We start from the raw sequence: 21,865 nt of genomic DNA, 5'->3' as shown, positions 1-21,865 counted from the left end.
TATAAAATTATATTCATTTTTACAAAGAAAGACAGAATCTAATGATTACTATAATTTTCTTTATGATTGAACCAAAGATATTTGATCTCAGGTAGAATTTACATTATCATCCAATGAAGTGATTCTTATATACATTGTTATGGGAATCTTGCAAACATCTGGTGTCCAAGATCCACTACCAATGGCTTTATTTGCCTTTCTAATTTTTATTAAAGTTTCAGGCCACACAATTCCCTCAGAAGTGAAGGAGCTTTCTTACTCATTGTTCTTTCTTCATTACTTCTGTTCTGATGTAGTGGCAAGTGCTTATTCATTCAACAATCACTTGTAAGATTCCTCCTAAGTACCAGGCATAATTTAATCCTCAGAATATGGGACTGAATAAAACAAAAGTTCTATACTTAGAAGCTGATTCCATGGTGGGAAAAAAAATCTCTTGTCATTAGGTACATGAATTTGAAGGTGCAAACAAAGCAAGCTCCTTAGATATATCTGTTTTTAAAATTATTTAAATAAGCATGATTTGCAAAGTTATTTAATGTTGAATTTTAGGCATTCATTATTCTAACATCAATCCCACCACCAATGTTCACTTTCTTTTGCCAGTGTTCTCATTGACTAACCCCACCCTCATTGACCCGATGCCTACCCCTTGACAGACACATTTCAAACTGGTGGCTGTAGTTTGAAGTTCATGTTTTTAATGTTGTTGACTCTCTGCATTCAATATATTCCTAAGTCATTTTTTCTTTAATTTTATGTTGACATATTTATTCTTTGATTCAGTCACCTTTGTCACTGATGTCATTGAAGAAACTGTTGAGATACAAATCTTGGAACATTATGCCTATTTTTTCTTCATTGTACTTTTTTATTACAAGTCTTTTAGGTATATCAATTGTATTTCAGGTACATAGTAACAGTGAATTAGGGTCATCCCACCACCAGTGTTGACCTTCCTCTCTCCCTCTACCATAGTTCCCAGTATGTCTCCCATACCTATACCCTTAGCCCCCTGGACTGCTAGTGTAACAGGTCCCTTTTCTGTATAGCTTGTTGTAGTTTGAGTCTCTTGATTCCATTGTCATTGACTTTAGTTTGGATATTTAAGTTTGACCATTTTTTATTTTTATTAATTTAATCACTATGAGTTATACAGTTAAAAAGTTGATGGTTGAATTTCAGTCATACAGTGCTCCAACATCCATCCTTTTACCAGTGTATACTTAATACCACTGCTATCCCCAGTTTTTTTTACTGTCCCATTCCCTAGCTCTATGGCAAACACTAATCTCATTTTCTTTCATTCACTGTCTCTCATTCCTTTTTCTTCATTGGTATTTGAATTTGCACTACTGTTACTGAAATGGTGTTGTGCATGAGGTTTTACCATTTTTTATTTCCACTCAATGCTCCCAAGACTGTTTGGCCCCTGGGTTCCATCCACTTTCTTTTCTCAGTTTGTAGGAAGACATAGAAATATGGGGCAGAACAAGATGATTCATGTTATATACTTCTTAAAAAAATCAGATGGTGGGCCCAGAGAGATAGCACAGCGGTGTTTGCCTTGCAAGCAGCCGATCCAGGACCAAAGGTGGTTGGTTCGAATCCCGGTGTCCCATATGTTCCCCCGTGCCTGCCAGGAGCTATTTTTGAGCAGACAGCCAGGAGTGACCCCTGAGCACTGCCGGGTGTGGCCCCCCCCCCAAAAAAAATCAGATGGTAGCCCTTGTCTAGAAGCTATAAATATAAATAAAATTAAAATAAGAAAGATAAAGAAAGAAGAAAATAAATAAATAATAAAAATATGGGAGGCAGATGTGGTAAGTTTTTTTTGTTTTTGTTTGTTTTTTTTTGTTTTTTGTTTTTTGTTTTTTGCATAGGCACAGCAAATATTGGGGAAATTGGAATAGAATGTCCCTTGGCCTAAGAGATATAGGTGTCTCTAACCTTGAAGCATACTGTCATGAGACTGACTACCGGCTCCAGACATATTAGTTGTTAACACCCAAGATCTTTCTTTATGGTGACAGGAAACATTCTGCTCAATCACAATTGTCATTGTCAGTTCCTCTACAATTAAAGATTTTGTTTTTTTTTGCACAAGTTTTAGAATGAATCCTAGGATAGAGTCTTTCTTTATGCTCCCAGGAAAAGTTCTGTTCAATCATGGTTGCTGTAGTCAGTTTTCTATAATTAGTTCTCTTGGTTTTTGCATGAATCCTAGGAAGAAAGGTCTTCTGATTTCATCTCACCATTAGATGATGAGATAGAAAAACCAACACTTAGGTCAAGATTATTGCTGTTTCCTTGTTATCAGGGTGTCATATGAACCTATTCTGGCTCAAATTGGTGCCAGAGTAGTATTAGGGCCTCTCTCTAATACTGATTGACTCCTGGTGCTGATGCAGGGAACTGTGCCAGTTTTAAGGCTGAGATCAGGGTTTGGGATTGGACAGTCAATGTCCAATCACTTGAGGTCTAAGTCGAGTCTTCATGACAAATGTTCAAGGTGGAAGGCGCCCCTGTATTTTATAATTTATGAGTTCTTATTTCTATTAGATAAGAACTTTTTTCTATAATAAGATTTCCCCATTTTAGCGTGCCTATGCAAAAAGGCATGATGCCATATAATATTATTAGTGCTTTGGGTGGTAAAAATGACAAGCTATGGGCCCGGAGAGATAGCACAGCGGCATTTGCCTTGCAAGCAGCCGATCCAGGACCAAAGGTGGTTGGTTTGAATCCCCGTGTCCCATATGGTCCCCCGTGCCTGCCAGGAGCTATTTCTGAGCAGACAGCCAGGAGTAACCCCTGAGCACCGCTGGTGTGGCCCCCAAAAAATGACAAGCTATACAATTTCTGTACACTGGGCAAACAGTCTTTTCTACTAGAATTTCTTACTAAGCCAAACCAAAACAAGGAAAAATGAGAGAATGGAGGAGGCTACCTCTACATTTGGAAATAAACACACTAAGAGTTATAACTATTTAAGGAAACAAACATACAAAGAAAATATCTATATCCTTATTAAGTCTTTTAGGATAGTCTGGTAGGGGGAGGTAAGATCCAGGGAACATTTTTGTCCTGCACCATGGTGTTATGGAATCCTAGAAGTGGTTTGTAACAGTAAGGGATTAGATAGTGTCCTCACAATCAGCCTCAAGGTCTTTCATCTATTTTTATTCACTTTTGATTAAGATATGAGATATTAATCCTGCTTTAATTTTTTAAAAGTGATTATTCAGTTTTTCTTATAATCATTTGTTGAAGAGGCTATCTTTACTCTATCATATGTCCACATTTGTTGAATATCTTTAATCCAGTACCATATATTTTTTATCACTACAGCTCTATTATACAGTTCTAAATCAGGTATGACATTTTTTATTTTATACAAATATTATATAATACATATTATATTATTTATAATATATTATTATATATAATAATCAACCAGGGTCCCTCCTGGGCCAGGTGTGTGCAAGGCAAATGCCCTATTGCTGTGCTGCCACTCAGGCTTTCTACAGAAACTTTATTACTGATTTTTATAGGTCCTTGAAGAATGTCCTCAGAATCTGAATGAAGATTCCTTAGGTAAAATAGTCATTTTTAAGGATATCCTTAGGTAGGATAATCATTTTTAACAATATTGGTTCTTCCCAACCATGCGCATTGAATATTTTTACATTTCCTAAGGTGGTCTTCTACTTCTTTCTTAAAGGATTGAAAGTTTTCAAGGGCCCGGAGAGATAGCACAGCGGCGTTTGCCTTGCAAGCAGCCAATCCAGGATCAAAGGTGGTTGGTTCGAATCCCAAATCCCGGTGTCCCATATGGTCCCCTGTGCCTGCCAGGAGCTATTTCTGAGCAGACAGCCAGGAGTAACCCCTGAGCAACGCCGGGTATGGCCCAAAAACCAAAAAAAAAAAAAAAAAAAAAAAAGATTTCAAGATATAGTGCTCTGAAGTCTTTTGTTAAGTTGATTCCTACATATTTGATTTTTTAATCATTATTTTAAATTGGATAGACTCCTTAAGTACTTGCCCCATGGGGGAATGCTAGTAGGACAGAGAAGGGCCCACTATGACAATAATCACTTTGGGCAAAAATATTGGTACTGAAAGAAGGTAAAGTAATATGTATCATATTCTTTCAGAATTGCAAACCACAGTGCATAAAAAGAAAAAAAGGGGAGAAATCCAGAGACAGAGAGGAGACAAGTGTTTGCTGGGAGGGGAGATTCTGGGGAGGGGAGGCAGTGGTGGCAAGTAGACTACACTGGTAAATGGATGGGTGAAGTGTTCAAACATTATATGACAAAAAATCAATAAAGTTTATTTTTAATATGGCAAATTTTTGTGTAGTGCCATTGCAGCCAACTACTTTGCTGTATAGGTTTCTTGTTTCTAGGAGATTTTTTTTGGTTGACTCTTTAAGATCTTTCTATATATTATTATGTCATCTGCATATAATGATAATTTATTTTCCAATTTGGATTCTTTTAATTTGCTTTTCTTGCCTAATTGCTCTAGGTGTGGCTTCAAATGCCATGATGAATAAAAGTGGAGACAGTGAATATTCTTGTCTGACCTTAGAAGGCAAACTTTCAGTTTTAAATCATGAGAAATGATAGTGGTGTGGGCTTGTTATAGATGGCCATTACTATCTTGAGGTTATTTTATTCTGCCTTGTTTTGTTAATTTTTTAAAATCATGAGTGGATGTTGGATCCTGTGCTTGGGGGGTTGGGGTTGGGGGTCAAACCTGGGTAAGTTATGAGCAAAGTAAGTGCCCTAATTATTGTAGTATTGCTCTGGCTCATTTTGTTTATTGTATCTTTTCATTTATCTCAAATTATTTCAAATTTCCATTTTTATTTCTTTTTTATATATTTATAAACATATTGTTTAATTCTCACTTTTGTGCATGCCCCAAATTTCTTTAAGTTGTGAATTTCTAAATTTATTCCAGTGTAACCAGAGAACATATGTGTTATTACATTTATCCTTATTAACTGAGATAATGGCCAGGTATATCTTGAACTACTTATCCTTTGGAAGAGTGTTTATTAAGTTATTGTTGGGTGGAACTTTGAATGTCTGTTAGGAAAATTTTTCTACACAAACACATTTATTTGTTAATCAAAGGGATGAACCCGATTAAACCAACATTTTAGAATTGTTGCATGTAAAATATTTGTGATAAAGATTAGTGGTAGAGAAATAAAAAAAAAGTAGTATGGAGATTTGCTCATTGAACTGAGCTTTGTTGGTCTTGGTCCTTGAAACTTATTCCCTTCCAAAATTACGAAATTTTTATTCAACTTTTTAATAGATCCGAGTGCAGGTCACATTATTCATGATACATTCCACCACTTACTTTCCATTTTCCAATTTTCTATTTTTTGTGCTTTCCTTATTATCCCATTTCTGGTATTGAGTCAATTCGCCATCGTTAGGTAAGTTGCAGATAGTCTGAATTTTTCTGCCATCAGCTGTAATTTCCTCAAACTTCTTTCCCAGATTTCATGAAAACTCGGTGGTTTTCAAAGTGTTCTCAGTTTTTATAAAGAGTTTATTACCATCTACACTGATGATACAAACTGGTTTGGCCATGTCACCCATTTTTCGAAGAGCGAGCCCCACTCCTAGCTCCTTCATGCACTCATAAAAGCCTTTGCTTTTCATCAAGTGCCATCTTCCTACCAGATCCTTGAGGGCAGTCATGGTGGGTGCAGGGAGGACAAATGGGGTGGTTGGTACTGCAGAGGCGGCGAAGTGGTCAGGGAAACTTTTTATAGCCATTTATTTTTTTTATTGTGAGAGGAGGAAGTTGATGTAGTGCTCAGTTAGTATACAAGAGACATTAGCACCCCTCTTGGCAACTCTCAACCAAATTAGTGGCTCAATGTGAGAGCCTAAGTGTATGGAGCTGCATACACCCTGGGATGCTACAGCTTATCCAAGCCAGCAAAAGTGCTTGCACACTGCAGAGCATACTCCGTTGTTGATAGCCAATGGGCCTCCAAAGTTATAAATAGCAGTGCCACGTAGTACTGCAGATCAAACCAGACTTAGCCTCATGCAAGGCATACAATTTAACCCCTGAACTATCTCTCAATCCTCTAAGCCATTTCTTTCTGTGCTATTTTTATATTATTAAACAGTTTACTTGTTATATCTATTATTTAAAATGGACATAACGAAGTCTCTAGCATTGCTAAATTGCCTTTAAGAGAATGTGTCCGGACTACCTTCCTAGTTAAGGCAAATAAGAAGGTGGGAGTCAGCAGCTCAACACTGCCTTGAAGTGTCAGTATAAGCCACATAACCCTGTACCTCTTCTTGGGCCAATAATTGAGGGGAAAGACGTACTCAGGACCATAAAAGCAACCTGTCTTTTTCTCAATGCCACCCAGCTGGGGCTGGCCAAAGACTGCTTGGACAGTCTAGACACCCATATATCATGGGAGGAGTAAGGGGGCAATGGTTCAGACAACAGACTGACTGCCCCTGTACTGAGAGGAGGATCACCCTGCAGGCATGGGCATGTGCCTCTTATCCACTCCTGGAGGAGTCCAGGTCCCCTTACCTTACTATTGCAGTGACACTGTAGAGGCCAATATAGCTGCATGGGAAATAATCCCTATCAGGGGACATATGGGACATAGTTCTGCAAGTCCCAAGGGACTGACCCCCTCTGTGTTTGCCACTGCTTTTGCAAACCCAGATGAATTTTGCATAATGATTATTCTTTTACCCAGGTGTCAAACATGGTGGGAGAAGGTGGGTGAGAACAAGTTGAGCAATTATCATCCCCACTGCAAGAGGGTCATTCCCCTTCTTATTCCAGCTCTTGTAGCAATTGGTGTGGGAGTGGCCACCCTTGTCAAGGGATATATGCAACTTAAACAATTCCCCTAACAAATAGATGCTGATCATATAAGATATTATTTTTCTATCAGAATGTTAGAAGAACAAATGCCTCCCTAACTGAAGTTGCTCTCCAGAACAGGCGGGAACTAGACCAAAGCTCTGGGAGCAAAGTTGTTTCTACGCTAAACAGGCTAGGGTTCAACTGTAAGACACTGCAGCAGGTGAAGTCTAGAGCAGGAAAGGCAATAGAAATATTCTGCTCCTGGTATGAACAGTGGTTCACTCAGTCATCCTGGAAAACTGCCTTGATCACTGCCCTGGCTGGGCTATTCATTTTTTTTTATGATTTTCTTAGCAGGTCCTTGCATAAATAATTTCCTCATCCACTTTATTCAGGCATGCATAGGTGCAGTTAATATTCTTGTGCTAAGGTCCCAGTATGTGGGGCTCAAGGATAGTCAAAGATTTGACTAAAGTCCATAAGAAAAGGAGGGAATGTGGGTCCTGGGTTCTGATCAAGGATAGACACCATTTTGTAAAGGCCACATGCCAGGCTTCTCTTAGGTTTTGAACAGGAGGGATGCTTTTTTGTAAAGACCACATGGTGTGGTCCTCAAGTCTATTTCCATTAACATCACCCCAAGCTGCCTGACATACCAGGTAGCCTATCAGGGAAGAATACAAGGGAGCAGTAGGATGGTACTGCTAGGCAATATCCAGTCATTTTAAAGGTCATCAAAAAGCATACTACCTGCTGTACTATTTCTCCAGCCCCTAGATATCGATCTTCATTTGTACTGTGATTTCAAATTATTTTCTAGAGTACTTTCCTTAGTCCACTAAAACATGTTCTCACTCACTTTCTTCATGCTGCTGTTGTCCAAATATATTTTATATGTAGTAAGCATAATAGCACATTATATGTCTGCATTATATAGATTCATAGAATTTATTTTTAAATTTAAGAGAGGAAAGAAAAACACATTTGTGATTGTTAAATCACTGCCTAAGTAACTTATTGACACTTTTTGTCTCTTAATATAGATTCAATTTTAGCCTTCAAGAGTTGTGCCTGCTGGGAACAATTTTTTTCAGTATTTATTTGGGAATATCTTTGACTCAACTTCATTTTATGAAAGATGGCTTTATTAGGTAGAAGATTCTTTGTTAACTTTCTTTATGTGCACTTTGAAAGTGTTGCATCACTTCTGTTTTCCGTTTATGTGTATGTGTAATAAATCAGTTATTAATCTCAGAATTCATCGGAAATAAGCCACTTGCTCTTGCTATTTTCAAGCGTTGACCCTCTTTGGTTGTCATTAGTTGATGGTAAGTCTGTAAATCTCTTCACATTTATCCTACAATAGTTTTGGCTTCCTGCCTTTTTTTATTGCTTTTCACTAAATTTGTAAGAATTTTAGTCATTATTTGTTAAACATTTTGGATAATGAACTGTAAGTAAGTACCCTGGTTACTTCTTTGCTATTGCTACTTGCTTGCTATTTTGTTTAATCATCAGCTGTTATTTAATGACCTCAGCTTCTAGTGAAAAAATACAATATAGAGGTGTAAACACCTCAGTATAAGTATGCAGTCTCTTGGACATACACACAATTACCTGAGAATGCAATGCTCATTACAGTAAGCTCTTTTCTGACTAAATCCAGATGTTAAATTCCTTTAAATGCCAGCTAATTACTCTATTGTTTTCAACAATGTCTGGGACATAAATTGTGCCACAGACAAATCCAATACGACTTTTGCTCCTTTAAAGAAAGAATATCAGCCCTTAAGATTTGCTCTGGTCAGAAGAGGCATTTTTTCCCACATGTGTATAGCCAACTATCCAGCCTACAGTTTATCCAATCTCTCTAACACATCTACTGATATTTTTCCAATTGCCTCCCTAAGGATATTTTTGAGTGATCCTTGGCTTGAACTTCTCAACTCTGTTGCTAATGAAGTCAATTCCTTTGGGGAAAGACAAGACGTGGAACTCACTCAAGGTTATTTTTTTTTTAATACCCACAACAAAAATTTTCTGAGCTAGAGAAAATGTGCTGTTATTATCACAAAGTGAATGATTTTCACACTGTAGGACTTGGATACAATGGAAGGAAGTAAACAGGCTAAAGAGTGGAAGGTGTAAATAGGTTCTATTTTTTTTTTTTTTTTTGGTTTGCCTGTTCAAGAATGAAACCTCTACCTTAAAAACTGGAATGGAGAATTGAGATGCTAAAATTCTCTCTCAGACTTAGGTCAAAGCATTTGTTCTATGAGTGGAAGTTATAAAAGGAGTCTACATTTCTTATCCAAAATCATTTAGAACTTAGCTTCAACAATAGGTAACATTGAGCAAGATAAAATGCCCAAGTGGAAACTGGGGGGGGGCAGGGAGGAGGGAGCCCTGTGTTACATCAGTCCCCTTGGTTGCCTTAGTTTGAAGTGCAATTTCCATTTTACTGAACTGGAAGGAGAGAGAGAATGCAGTCATATGAACAGGTTTACTGTTGTTACTGAGCTCTGAAGTGCTTTCTTGTATAAATGCTTCTTCATTTTTCTGTATGCACTTAGAACCATTTCCTGAGATGTTAAGTGATTGTTTGAAAATAAATTTGTTTACCAGCTAACCTGGAGAGTGAGTCCATGGTGCTCATGCTGAAATGAACAGTTACACTTTGTGATACTTTATTTGGGGGAAGTGGATATTTAAATGTTTTGAATTTAAGGAATGGTGACTTATAAAGTTATTGATAAGTTCCATCCTCGGCATACAATATTTCAACATCAATTCCACCATCAGTGTCAACTTCCCTCCATCAGGGTTCCCATGTTCTTCCTACTCCTCCCCATTCACTATTTGGCACTCTGTAACAGGCACATTTCAACGTTTGGTAATTGAATGGTATGAGGTCACATAGATAGACTCAAGAGTTCTAGAAAAAGTTTAAAAGTTCAAGAATTTCAAGAATTTTATTAGATGCTGACTGCACCGGTTCCAAACACAAATCATGCATTCTTGATAATAGTTTTCCCAAGCCTTTTGAAGAGAGGAACACATACTTTTAGAACAGATGTGCTCAACAGATAAGCAGGTTATGATGTCACAATTGTGGGGAATGTAGTTACAACTGTGAAGTTACTGTCAGAAAAGACCTGTGCTTATTCTTAATAATAATTATTTTGTATGTCTATATCTTTAAGGAAGTCCCTGTTATTGACCTTAGTTGATAACTTTACCCAGATGTTACAGTTTCAATTGCTATTTCTCTGGGAAGTGTTCAACCCTGGTCATAATCACAGACATCTGTAAAGGTTATTCATGTATTTTGTTTTATAAATAAAACCAAAGTGGTGGACTGGGGACTAAATGGTTACCTTTGAGTCAACCATTACAGTTGTAGTTTAGATCTCATATTTTCAGTCTTACTGAGTATGTGCTTTGGAGAATGCCTATTTTGTACTTATAGATCTTTCTGGAACAACAATTCTAACTTCAAGGTGCATATAAACTTCTTTGAAAATGAGGTTTCTTTTTTGTGTTTCTTTTGCAGACATATTTTAAGGGGCTTTTGCAATTAAAGTTAGCTGAGATACTAGCTTCTTAAGCAGTGGAATAATGAATGGTGTGTGTGTGTGTGTGTGTGTGTGTGTGTGTGTGTGTGTGTGTGTGTTTTGAACCAAAAATGTAAATTTGGGGCTGGGAAAGTGCTACAGAATCTACTGAATCATGATTTGGGTCCACAAATAATCAAAGATGACAAAGAATTCCAGAGCAAGGTTTCTTAGACTTGGTCAGGAGACTTGCCTTAGAATCTTTGTTTCTTCTGACTTTTCCTTAGTATCACTATATGGATCCTTCCCTCAAAACAGACAGCAACACAGGTTTGCTGCAGTTCGATTAATTTTTACCATCAAGAGGCAATATATGCTCTGGTGAGCAAATTAACAAAACTAAAGAGAATATCAAACATGCCACATTAGAAAGGATTCCTATCATCTTGCTGCACATGGTGATCTCTAATGGCTCACAGTCATAATAATAATAAAAAATGTATATGATTTAATATTTTAAAACTCTAGACAGGAACCATTAAATAATTTTTACAAGAACTGGCTAATTAAAATTGTAAAGAAGACTTCATTATGCTTGTATGTATTCCTGTGAGTGCCTTTTTATTCTGAAGAAATAGAACATGTATGGTTACATGATTGTTTTCTTACATATTATATAATTCAGCTCTAATCTATCTGCCCATACTTCCATCATTGGAAAAGGCCACACTAAAGATGAGTTTTGAGAAGGCTTTAACACCAATAAACAGAAGAGAGGGGCTTCCGAGAGCTCAGAAAACCTTGCTTTCTGAAGCACTGTAAGATGCTTATTAATATTTGCCTACTGGGTTTAGTAGATGGGCTGCCGCTGCTGTTGTTACTATTTGAAAATCAAAAGAATGGGATTACCCAGTGGGAACTTCAGAAAGAAAGTTATAACAAAGAGAGCCAAAGATCATAAAATTTTAGTCAATTTTCCCCAAATTGCTTGTGTACTATATACTCAGTAGGTACTGCCACACAGGTATTAATAATTGTTCTTCAAATAAATAAAAAAATTAAAAAAGTAATTGCTCTTCAATGATACTCATTTATGGGATGTATGACTTTTCCTCCATAATTTAATAAAATGCAATTATTTCTCACTAATTGTCATTGTAGCTAGAGCTGAGTCTTTAATCCTATAGAAAACTAAATACATAAAATAAAAACTTAAAATTGAATAATTTATATGCTGATCATTTGTACTATAAAATAATTTACCCACAGCTTTTCAAAATTATAATTTTTAGTACAATGTAAAATTAACTCACAAACCACTTATTACTATCAATAAATGAACAATGAATATCTAGTCAATAGACTTCTAGTCTAGATATTTTCTATCTAGATAGATAGAAGATCTATTTATCTACTATTATTGAAATTCATAGTTGATGCTCCATTTGAACTGAGTTTCTTTTGTTATAGTTTTATCATAGTTTTTCTTACTCTTATAATATAAATCTAGTTTGTTATTGCATCTTTATTTGTGAGATTAACATCAAATTTTTCACCAGAAATTCTAAAGATAAACCATCTCTGTTTTGCTCACCAACTCTCTCTCTATATGCATATACATATATATATCATATACATATGTATATGATCCTTATTTATTAAATGAGTGAATATCCTGAGATTCTTGAGATCTTAAATAGCAAAGAACCACCAATAAGTTTTAGGATCCTCTGTGTTCTCTAAAAGTGTCCTTAAAAATTGTTGTTGGGGGTGCCAGAATGATAGCATAGCGGTAAGGCATTTGCCTTGAAGGTAGATGACCTGAAACAGACCTGGATTTGATCCGTGGCATCCTATATGGTCCCCCGAGCCTGCTAGGAGTGATTCGATTTCTGAGTGCAGAGCCAGGAGTAACCCCTGAATACTGCCAGGTGTGGCCCCAAAACAAACAAAAAAATTGTTCTTGGGGCTGATAGTACAATAGATAGAGTATTTGCCTTGCATATGGTCCACCAGAGTTTAAATCCAGGCACCTCTGTGGTTCCCTGAACCTCACCAGGAATGATCCTTGAGCATTTGAGCATTTATTCTCAACCAGTAGTAAGACTGAGAACTTCTGGATATGGCTCAAAACCAAAATAAATTTTTTTTATGCATTGCTTGCAAGAAGACCCCCAACCTTCATTAGGTTTCAAAGGGATCTGTAAGCTATCAGGGATCAGTAAGAAATAAACGGTTTATTTCAGCAGTAAAATGGTATTCAAAAAAATCACTGGAAACAGAGTATGCTAGATAATTATGTGTGCATAATTTTCAGAAATGGAAAGAGAAGTTTCTCCATGAACTTACCAAACAGTTAATACTGTCTCCTTCCTGATCATTCATATACTCACTAGGATGCAGTGGTAGCTGCTTGCATTTATCTGTTTCTTGGCAGCAGCATTCAATACTCAGGGCAGAAAAAAAAGGAATACATAATTCACTCCTTTCATACGCTTATGGATGTTGACATCCCTCTTTGTGAAAGATCCTCTTAATAAGAAACCTGTAGACCTCCCATTTAACAAAAGTACTGGTATCCAGAAAGTTTGATCAAACAATCCTGGATTTCCCTTGCCTCGATCTGCAGCAGAGAGATTCAACTTAATCTGACTAATGAGGCCTCCAAATGCAGCACACATTCTCAGCATCCAGAGTCCATGAGAGGAACTGGAACACACTAATTTGTTGCTGTATTTTATCTCTTTTCTTCCATCTCTCCCAGCTCTAGAAGATGCTTCCATATAGTAAATATTCTCTCTCAATTTAGCCATGAAAATATAGAGTTCCAACAGTAAGTCTTTTGTCATAAGAACAATTTTTTTGTTGTGCCATTAATTCTTCGGTTTCATATTAAATAAAGAACTGTGATGTAAACCATTCAAAGCCAAGTGCTCTTTCTATCTAGTGCATTGTTTTGGGAGACTTGGATGTACTTACCTACTTAATTATGGTTACCTTTGTTTCTTATTAAAATGAATTTGGCTAAGGGCCAGGTAGTTGGGCAACATGAAGACAGGCCTAAAATTTGTAAATTCACCAAGGGAAATTGACAAGGCAAACAGATATAATCAAAGTTGACTAAATTTGAGTTCATGTTCTTAATCACTTGTGATCAATTGCCTGGATCCTTTGAGACTAAAGTGAGCCAGGAATGAGGCATAATTATAGAAGACTAGTTGAAGGGAATGAATCTTTATATTTACACAAAGACAGAAGAAAGTATTTTGGCTACACCTGACAAAATTAGTGTTGATGTTTTCGCTGTCTATTCCCATAATCTTCTACTCAGCAATCAGAGTTATCTTCCAATGCAAATTATGACATTCCTATTTACATCCTGTCCTGTCATGGATCCCTGTGCCACATTACTCACAAATATTGTAATGTCTCTTTCCAAACACTTGATGGGACCATACAGCTCCATCCTCAAAATTAGACAAGACTGTGTGACTAATGTTGCCTAATGAAATATGAGTTAACATGAGATGTTATTTCTAGGTAGAAGTAATCTAGAACCAAGTTATGCTTTGTTACATTCTTTGTCTGCAAAAAATCACTGTCAACATCTGAGATGATAGATGCTCATGCTCATGATCAGCTTGTTTCTCAAAACACTGATGAGCAGAGTTCATACTAGCCACTGACATGCATGTAGTAAAAAAAATATACATATCTATGCTCATCAGCATTATTTACAATATCCAAGATCTGGAAACAACCCAAATGCCAAACAAAAATGGGTAGATAAAGAAATCTTATTGCAGATATAGGTAAAGGTAGAGGGACCCTCTGCCTATCTACAAAAGTAATGTATTTTTTGGAAATAATGAAACAAGAAGAGATTTCCTAAAGCTGGAATGGTAGTACAGTAGTAGGGCACTTGCCTTGCACACAACTGGCCAAGGTTCAATCTTCAGGACTCCAAAGACCATCAGAGCATTGTCAAGTGTTTTTACAGAGTAGAGCCAGGTGTATGATCTAAGCACCACTAGGCATTGCCTCATAACTCAAAAAAGATCACTTTTAACCCTAAGTAGCTCAAAGGCATAATGAAGACCACATTAGTTTGGAATACACCTCCTTAGTTCTTTGGAGAGGAAAAACAGACACTTCCCACATGCAGAAATCCAAAGCCACAATCATATAAAAAAAGAAGCTACATAATAATCTATGAAATTATTAAGAGACCAGAACTAGTGCAAAAGAAGAGATTATGAAGAGATAATCAATAATGCAAGAGATGAGACTATGAGAAGACCACTCATTAACAGTGCAAGGCTTTTCTTTGGCAATGCCCAGATTAACTTTTATGTATGCAAAACTTCAGAAAAACCCACTTGAAAGAATTACGTAAAAACTCCTCCTGAAATACATTCAGGGCTTGCTTTTCAAGTCTCTGTTCTCCCTTGAACATTTATCTTTAGTGCTTACCATTATGTTTCCTTGTTTGCTTATTTCTATTCTGAAGAAGTCTGTGTTCTCTTAAACATATATTTCTCCTTTCTTTCCTTTCACATATTTCTAAGCAAGTTTCATTTAATTTATGGGGCCCAGGTGATAGTACAGTAGGCAGAGCATTAGCTTTGCAGTCGTAGATGTGGGTTTGATCCCCAGCACCACTGTCCCCTCAGTCCTGATAAAAGTAAGCTCTGAGCACAGCTGAGTGTGGTCCAACCTCCCTCCCCAACCCAAAGAAACACCTACCTAGTATCTAGCTTCACTATTTCACTTCTAAAGAATTTCTTTTCTGGGTCTGGAGAGATAGCACAGCGGCATTTGCCTTGCAAGCAGCCGATCCAGGACCAAAGGTGGTTGGTTCAAATCCCGGTGTCCCATATGGTCCCCAGTGTCTGCCAGGAGCTATTTCTGAGCAGACAGCCAGGAATAACCCCTGAGCACCGCCGGGTGTGGCCCAAAAACCAAAAAAAAAAAAAAAAAAAAAAAAAGAATTTCTTTTCTGTGAAGAAAAGGCAATGGACCCAGAATATCTGTGCTGAAGTTAGAACTGACATTTCTTTCCTGAAAAGAGCATTCCCTTGCTCCAATATGAGACCACAGCTCCCCCAAGTAATTGGGAGGCAGGGATCATTGTCCACAAGGTGCAGAGCTAGCAGACCTCTGGTACAACGTGATAGCTGCTGCAAGGAGCTGTCAGGATGTGAAAGAGCCTGCAACAGATTTTACCAGTCCTGATTCAAGCTAGGCATTTACCTGAGCACTGGCAGCTGAGATGGGTTGAGCAAAGAGATAGAAATAGATGCACTCTTTTCTTGAATCATACTTACTTGCTCCCCATTTTACAGAGCCACTGTGACAATCATGATAAATATAAACTTATTTATCATGGAAAATGATACCTATGGATCATTATTCTGTGTAAGCTATGAATTATTATTCCATTGTAAAATGAAATCTTCACTTGCTACAGCTCAGATAAAAACAGAGATTATCATGTTAAACAAAATAAATCTTAAGGATAAAAACAAGGGCAGGATGATCTCGCTCATAAAAGGAATATAAAGTAGACAAAGTAAGGAAATAGATTTGGTCAATGAAAATAAATCCTTAAGATTCTATCAAAAGAACTGAATCTACCAAGCAGATTATAGGGGGGAGACAAAAATGAACCTAGAGATAGTGGTGGAGAGATTGGTACTTTGTTAATAGATATCATATAGTAATACTGTATCCATAAAGCATAAATATCTACACTATTGTAAACCATGTTGCTTTAATCTTACAAGTAAATTAAATATGCAGATTTCCAAAAGAGCAATAAATAAAACTCTGTTGTTTTAAAGCACTAAGAATTTAAAGTTAACTCAGCATAGTTCTATGATTATACATGGCAAGCTGTGTCCAAATTTCTGGTTTATTCTCCCCAACTAACATGAAGTTCTTGAGGACAGAAGTACTTCTTGTTCAGTATGTTAAGTCCAGAGTATGGCACATTAAAAAAACCTGGTAGGAAATGAGATTTCTTCCTTCTTAACCTCTGAATTCCCACATACTTCTTTTTCTCTAACATCTGGCCAACTTCCAGAAATACTTGCTAAAACAATGAGAAGTCTTTGGTGTACAACTGTATGGGGAATAGCAGAGTCATTCTTTTGGACCAATAATACAAATAAGAAAAATTACAGAGTAGAAAAAGAGAAAGAGAGATAAATTGAGGCATACTTAGGCTATAAACATTTCGAATGCAGTGGTTTAAGATTTTAAATAAAGTCGCAAGTTGAACACATGGGGGAAATATTCAAAGGTGTTAGGTTTATAAGTAATCGCAAATTCTTGTTATCTGGACAAGACTCCGATATTATTATTATATTACATATCATCAGACTATATATCATTATACTGATAACTTATTTTGTAACTGGAACAATTCCAACCATTTTAAAATTAACTCATTGACTTCACAACAAGGTTGAAAGAAAAACCTTTTACTTTTATTTTCAGATGAAGAAGTTATGAAACAAAGTGGTAAATTCTCTTTGATTATAGATCTAGCAAATCTAAGCTCAGTGTCTGCTTGTCATCTTGAGAAGCTCACTATCTTCAAATGCATCACATGCCCTGGGTCATGCCTAGCTCCCTCACTTCAACTGCAATCCATACCTTGAATAGTCTAATCTCCTAGGTCATCAGAAAGTCATTCCATTCTTTTTTCAAAAGCAGATTTACACATACTTGTAGGCAGAAATAGCATGTTCTATAAAGTGCCTCTTGTGCAATCCAAATCATCCCAATCACTCAACCATTTCAATGCATTCTAGTCTGAGGTCCTTTATCTTCTCACTTCAGCAAGTCTTTGTAGAGAGTGATGAATGCTAGTTATATCAGTGAGGCAGAACTCAGGGTCATCCCTTCTAAGTCAGGTGCTGAGATAGTGCCTGCTACCATATGAGCACTTCCCTTGAAACATGTGAAGAAGGGTTCAGAATCAGACAAGGCATCATAATCTGCTGGCCACACATGTCCTGATGATTGGCCACATGTCCTGCATGCATCCCCACCCTGGAAAATGGAATGTGAAAATATCTCCAAGTTCAGAATTCCGCATTCTTACTCAGAGTGGATGCATATTTATGACCTTCCTTCTTCTCTCCTTTTCCTTCAGTGTTCCTAAAAACACTGCCCCCCTCACCTCTCTCTCTCTCTCTCTCTCTCTCTCTCTCTCTCTCTCTCTCTTTCTCTCTGCCTTCAAAAATAGTGTATAAAATGGTCTTTCCACTTACCATGGAATTCATGGCAAAGTGATTGTGTTGTGTCTGGAGGTCTAGGGCATGCTGGTAGCTGACTCCGATCTCTGTATGGCTCTGGAGGAATAATTCCTTGTTGTGACTTATCCAGTCGAACATCTAGAAGGGACAAAAAGGAATAGAGAATCAGAAGGGTGGTCATGGATCCTCCAGGTCCAAACTTTCAAACCATGTGAGAATAAGTCATCTTCTTAAGTATCAGAATAGTACACAACCTAATTTTTCAGAAGAGTCTGTGCTTTTAACCCATCACCACTTTCTACTTCTCTATAGAACCTGAAAAACAGAAAATGAGTAAGAAAACCAGGGCATGGAGGGAAATGCTTACTATCCTCATAAATCTTGTGAAAGCGTCAAAAGGGTTCATGCTTGTTTTAGGGAAGGGTACTGAGAGAAAAGTGAGAAGCAGGAAGAAGCAGGAGACTTACTCCATTCTCCATTACTCTGAAGAGGAAAAAAATGTCTTATGGGAAGCAACAAAAAACTCTAACATGCCCCATACAACTAATAATCTACCCAACCACATATATAATTGAGTTGACTCTGAATTGGATGATCATTTTATATTATTCCATAGTTTCATAATTCAGTGATTTCTGCAATAAGCCATCACAAATCAGCAGATTTTGTTAAAAATATTAGAAAAAAATATTAGGAGAGTGAACACTCTCATGTTACTACCCAAAGATTTATACCCTTGTGTTCACTTAAGCACCCATTTATTCCCCAGGCAAGATGCACACATTAACAGCGAGCAACCAAAGAGGCAAAAGTGATAGCACCAGCACTGATGTTCTTGCCTGCATATGGTCGACCACAGTTTGAATCCTTCTCTAACACCTCATATGATCCCCTGAGCACTGATAGTAGTCACTCCTAAATACAGAACCAGAAATAGTCTCGGAGTTTCCAGCTGTGGCCCACATCCCCTCAAATTTCCTTAAATACAGAAGAGGACCAGAATCCTTATTCTAGAGAAGGATCTGAGCACTAAAGAATATACCCTGTTATATATTATTATACATAACATATATTAATATATTATATGTTACATACTATATATATTATATACCCTATATATACCACTAAAGAATATACTTAAGACAGCTCATTGAAACCAATTAATGTATTTTTTCCCAGTGAGTTGTCTCAGAAATAGGACTCTTAGGCAGTTCAATATAATATATGAAGGAAAATATGCTGGAAAGTTCTGGAAAAAAAAAGAAAAAATATGTAAATAAAACTTATTTTCTGGGGCTGGAGCAGTGGAGAAGCAGTAGTGTTTGCCTTGCGCATGTTAGCCTAGGACATACAATGGTTCAATACCCTTGTGTTCCATATGATCCCCCAAGCCAGGAGCGATTTCTGAGCACACAGCCAAAAGTAACTCCTGAGCATCACCGGGTGTGGCCCCAAAACCAAAAAAAACTTATTTTCCTCTGTGCAACCCTGTGGTCTTCAAATTTCTGCAGCCATTCTGCTGGTAGTTTGAAGGTGAAATTAATAGGTAGATAAGGGAACAGCCAAATTAACAGTAAGAAACAGTCAGAGTCATCACTTAGCATTGTCTGAACATCGTCTTGTCTTTGGATTTCTCTGGACTTCACTTAGAATCTGAACTAAGAAGCCCTTTTTATTATTCAAACCAATTTAAGGTGTATCTTTCTATAAGCTTTTACCCAAAGCAGTCCAGTTCCACAATCAGGAAAGATAAGAAAATTTTGGAGAAGGATATTGCTGTATCCCATGGTTTAGGATGGGCCAACGGCTTCAGTACAATTGCATAAAAGAATAGGAAGTAGTTGACTATAGATGCTGGTGGAGAAGCTGCCCTGAAGGCAGAGACACACTGTCAGTCTGTTATTTTTTTCTGAAGGGAAAAGGTAAAATTACTTTCTTGGTGACAAACAAACAACATTTACAAAAACAATCTCTATGCTCCAGGCTTGATCTAAAGTAGCAGAAATATAAACTAAATATGATTAAAATGTGGCTCTCCTGAGAACATTTAAGCAGCTAAAAAACTGTGGTACATCAACACAATGGAATACTACACAGCTGTTAGGAAAAATAGAATCATGAAATTTGCTTATACATGAAAGAATATGGAAAGTATTGTGCTGAATGAAATGAATCAGATAGAGGGATAGACAGAATAATCTCATTCATTTGTGGTATATAAAAAAAAAGATAGTATGACAAAAACATCCAGAGATGATACAGATAAGGTCCATGAGGGCCAGTTAATGGTAGAATGTGTTGACTTAAATATATAATATAAAGTATAAAGTCCACGTTTTGAATGAGGCTTCTCTTGACATGGCGCTTCTAGTCCCTTAGACCAGCAGGTCTGAAGATTCAGGGTAATGGCAGAGAAATAGTTCACAAGCAGTCAATTGAAGTTTCATCAAAGTCAGCTCGCTTTATTCCCTTACAACTTTTCTCCACCATGAGCCTATGCACTGTGTCTGCCTAACTCATGTCTTTCTCTCAGGAGCCCTATATGTCTCCCTTGCTGCTGCTCTCTAGGCTTCTTTCCTGCTTCCTCCATCATGTGTCTTTCTCTCTTATCCTCTCCTCCCCCCAGGAACTCTTTTAGTCTTGATTCAAAATAGCCCACCCCATCCCAGGTGAAGGTGGGTCTGATTCTCCAGGTGGGATTAACATCTCAAAAGGAAGCTTAGATAAGAGCATGGGGGAAAGGTTACCCTACAAAAGTTTGCCACAAAGAGTGGTGAGTGCTGTTAGGGTAAAGAAGGGTCCATATGCTAATGATAGTTAGCACTAATCAGACTAGACTAAAACTAGGCGCTGAAAGGGGATAAAGTGACAGGCCAGTACCCCTTCATCAACAATAATGCAAACTGCACTGTCATAAAGTAAAAAGAGAGAAAGAAGAGAGAAAGAGAGGGAAAAGCAAAATACCTGTCCCAGAAACAGGTGGAGAGGGTGGGTAGAAGAGAAATTGGAGACACTGGTGTTGAGAAATGTGCATTGGTGAAAGGTGGTGTTCTGGTGTATTTTCTTTGAGAGAAACTCAATAATGAACAATTTTGTTACTATGGGCTTAAATAAAATAATTATATTAAAAAATTTTAAATAAGTGGCTCTCAGGAAGATGGTTAGAAGCCAGTGTGATAAGCAACTATAGACTTTAGAACAACTTGGCACATGCCTTGATTAAAATTATAGCTCAAATATTATTGTGAGGCAAAAATAAGCTATCAAAGGAGAACAGAAGTATAGCATCAATCTTTGATGGCATAAGGACAGAGAACAGAGGTTTCCCAGAAAAACTCAGCTGAATAAATGTTGGGTCAGGAATTAGTCAAGAAAAAAAGGAGTGAAGCGAAAGCACAGTCAAAGAGAGCAAAGCAGAACTATAAAGTAGTTTAGCGAATGGGGGGTCTTTGAAAGCTCCTCAGCTAGGTTTCTGGAGAGGCACATGGTGCTTCATGAGAAAATATTTTAGGGAAGGAAGGTTGGTCTTGAATAGTCTGGACATTGGCTTCAAGAAATCTGGATCAGACACCATGGACATCAAGATATTGGGGAAGATTTCAAAGCTAAACAATGAGTGTGACCTGTGTTTTGATAAGAATGGCACATCACCTGGCTGAAAGGGCCAGATGAGACAGAGAATGGTTTAAGGTTGTTTCAGTAATCTGGGTCAATATATGTAAGAACATAAATATCTGCATGAGGGAACTGAAAGTGGAGTCTCTGAAGGGCAGAGCACACCAGAGAATTTTAAGACAAGAATGGAGGACTCACAATGGTTTGGATAGCAAGGAGTGGCAGGAGATTAGAATAGTTTAGAGTCTAGCACGATATTGTAGATCCTGTAATTAAAAATTCCATCACAGATATTACTGAGGGGAAAGTCAGACACTCAATGGAGTGGGTGTGGGTGGCTTGTGCTTTAGATATAATAATTCTGAGATATTTTTAGTTTCAAGCTTCACAGATCTTGTGAGCAATTATATTAATGATTCTGGAGGTCAGTAGAGAGACACTAAGGTTGTGACAATACTCACAAATTCTAAGTATAATAATATTATCTTCTAGGGGCTAGAGACAGCTCAGTAAGGGGGAATTCGTGCCCTGCATGTAAGAGATCCAAGTTTGATC

At 37.3% G+C, this 21,865-nt stretch overlaps 1 protein-coding gene and 1 pseudogene across 2 annotated transcripts in view; both read right to left on the bottom strand.

The window, feature by feature from the left end:
- The window catches only part of LOC126026168 (kalirin), a 549,871-nt gene that overhangs the window by 242,857 nt on the left and 285,149 nt on the right, over positions 1 to 21,865 (bottom strand). For both annotated transcript variants that reach the window (XM_049785867.1, XM_049785868.1), the window contains exon 6: positions 17,711 to 17,833. In XM_049785867.1, coding sequence (XP_049641824.1) covers positions 17,711 to 17,833 — 123 coding nt within the window. The remainder of the gene's footprint in view (positions 1 to 17,710; positions 17,834 to 21,865) is intronic.
- Positions 5,316 to 5,726, bottom strand: LOC126026231 (fatty acid-binding protein 5-like; annotated as a pseudogene).

The sequence above is a fragment of the Suncus etruscus genome, chromosome 13, assembly GCF_024139225.1.
Source record: "Suncus etruscus isolate mSunEtr1 chromosome 13, mSunEtr1.pri.cur, whole genome shotgun sequence".
Lineage (NCBI taxonomy): Eukaryota > Metazoa > Chordata > Mammalia > Eulipotyphla > Soricidae > Suncus > Suncus etruscus.
This window is presented reverse-complemented; position numbering and strand designations above follow the sequence as displayed.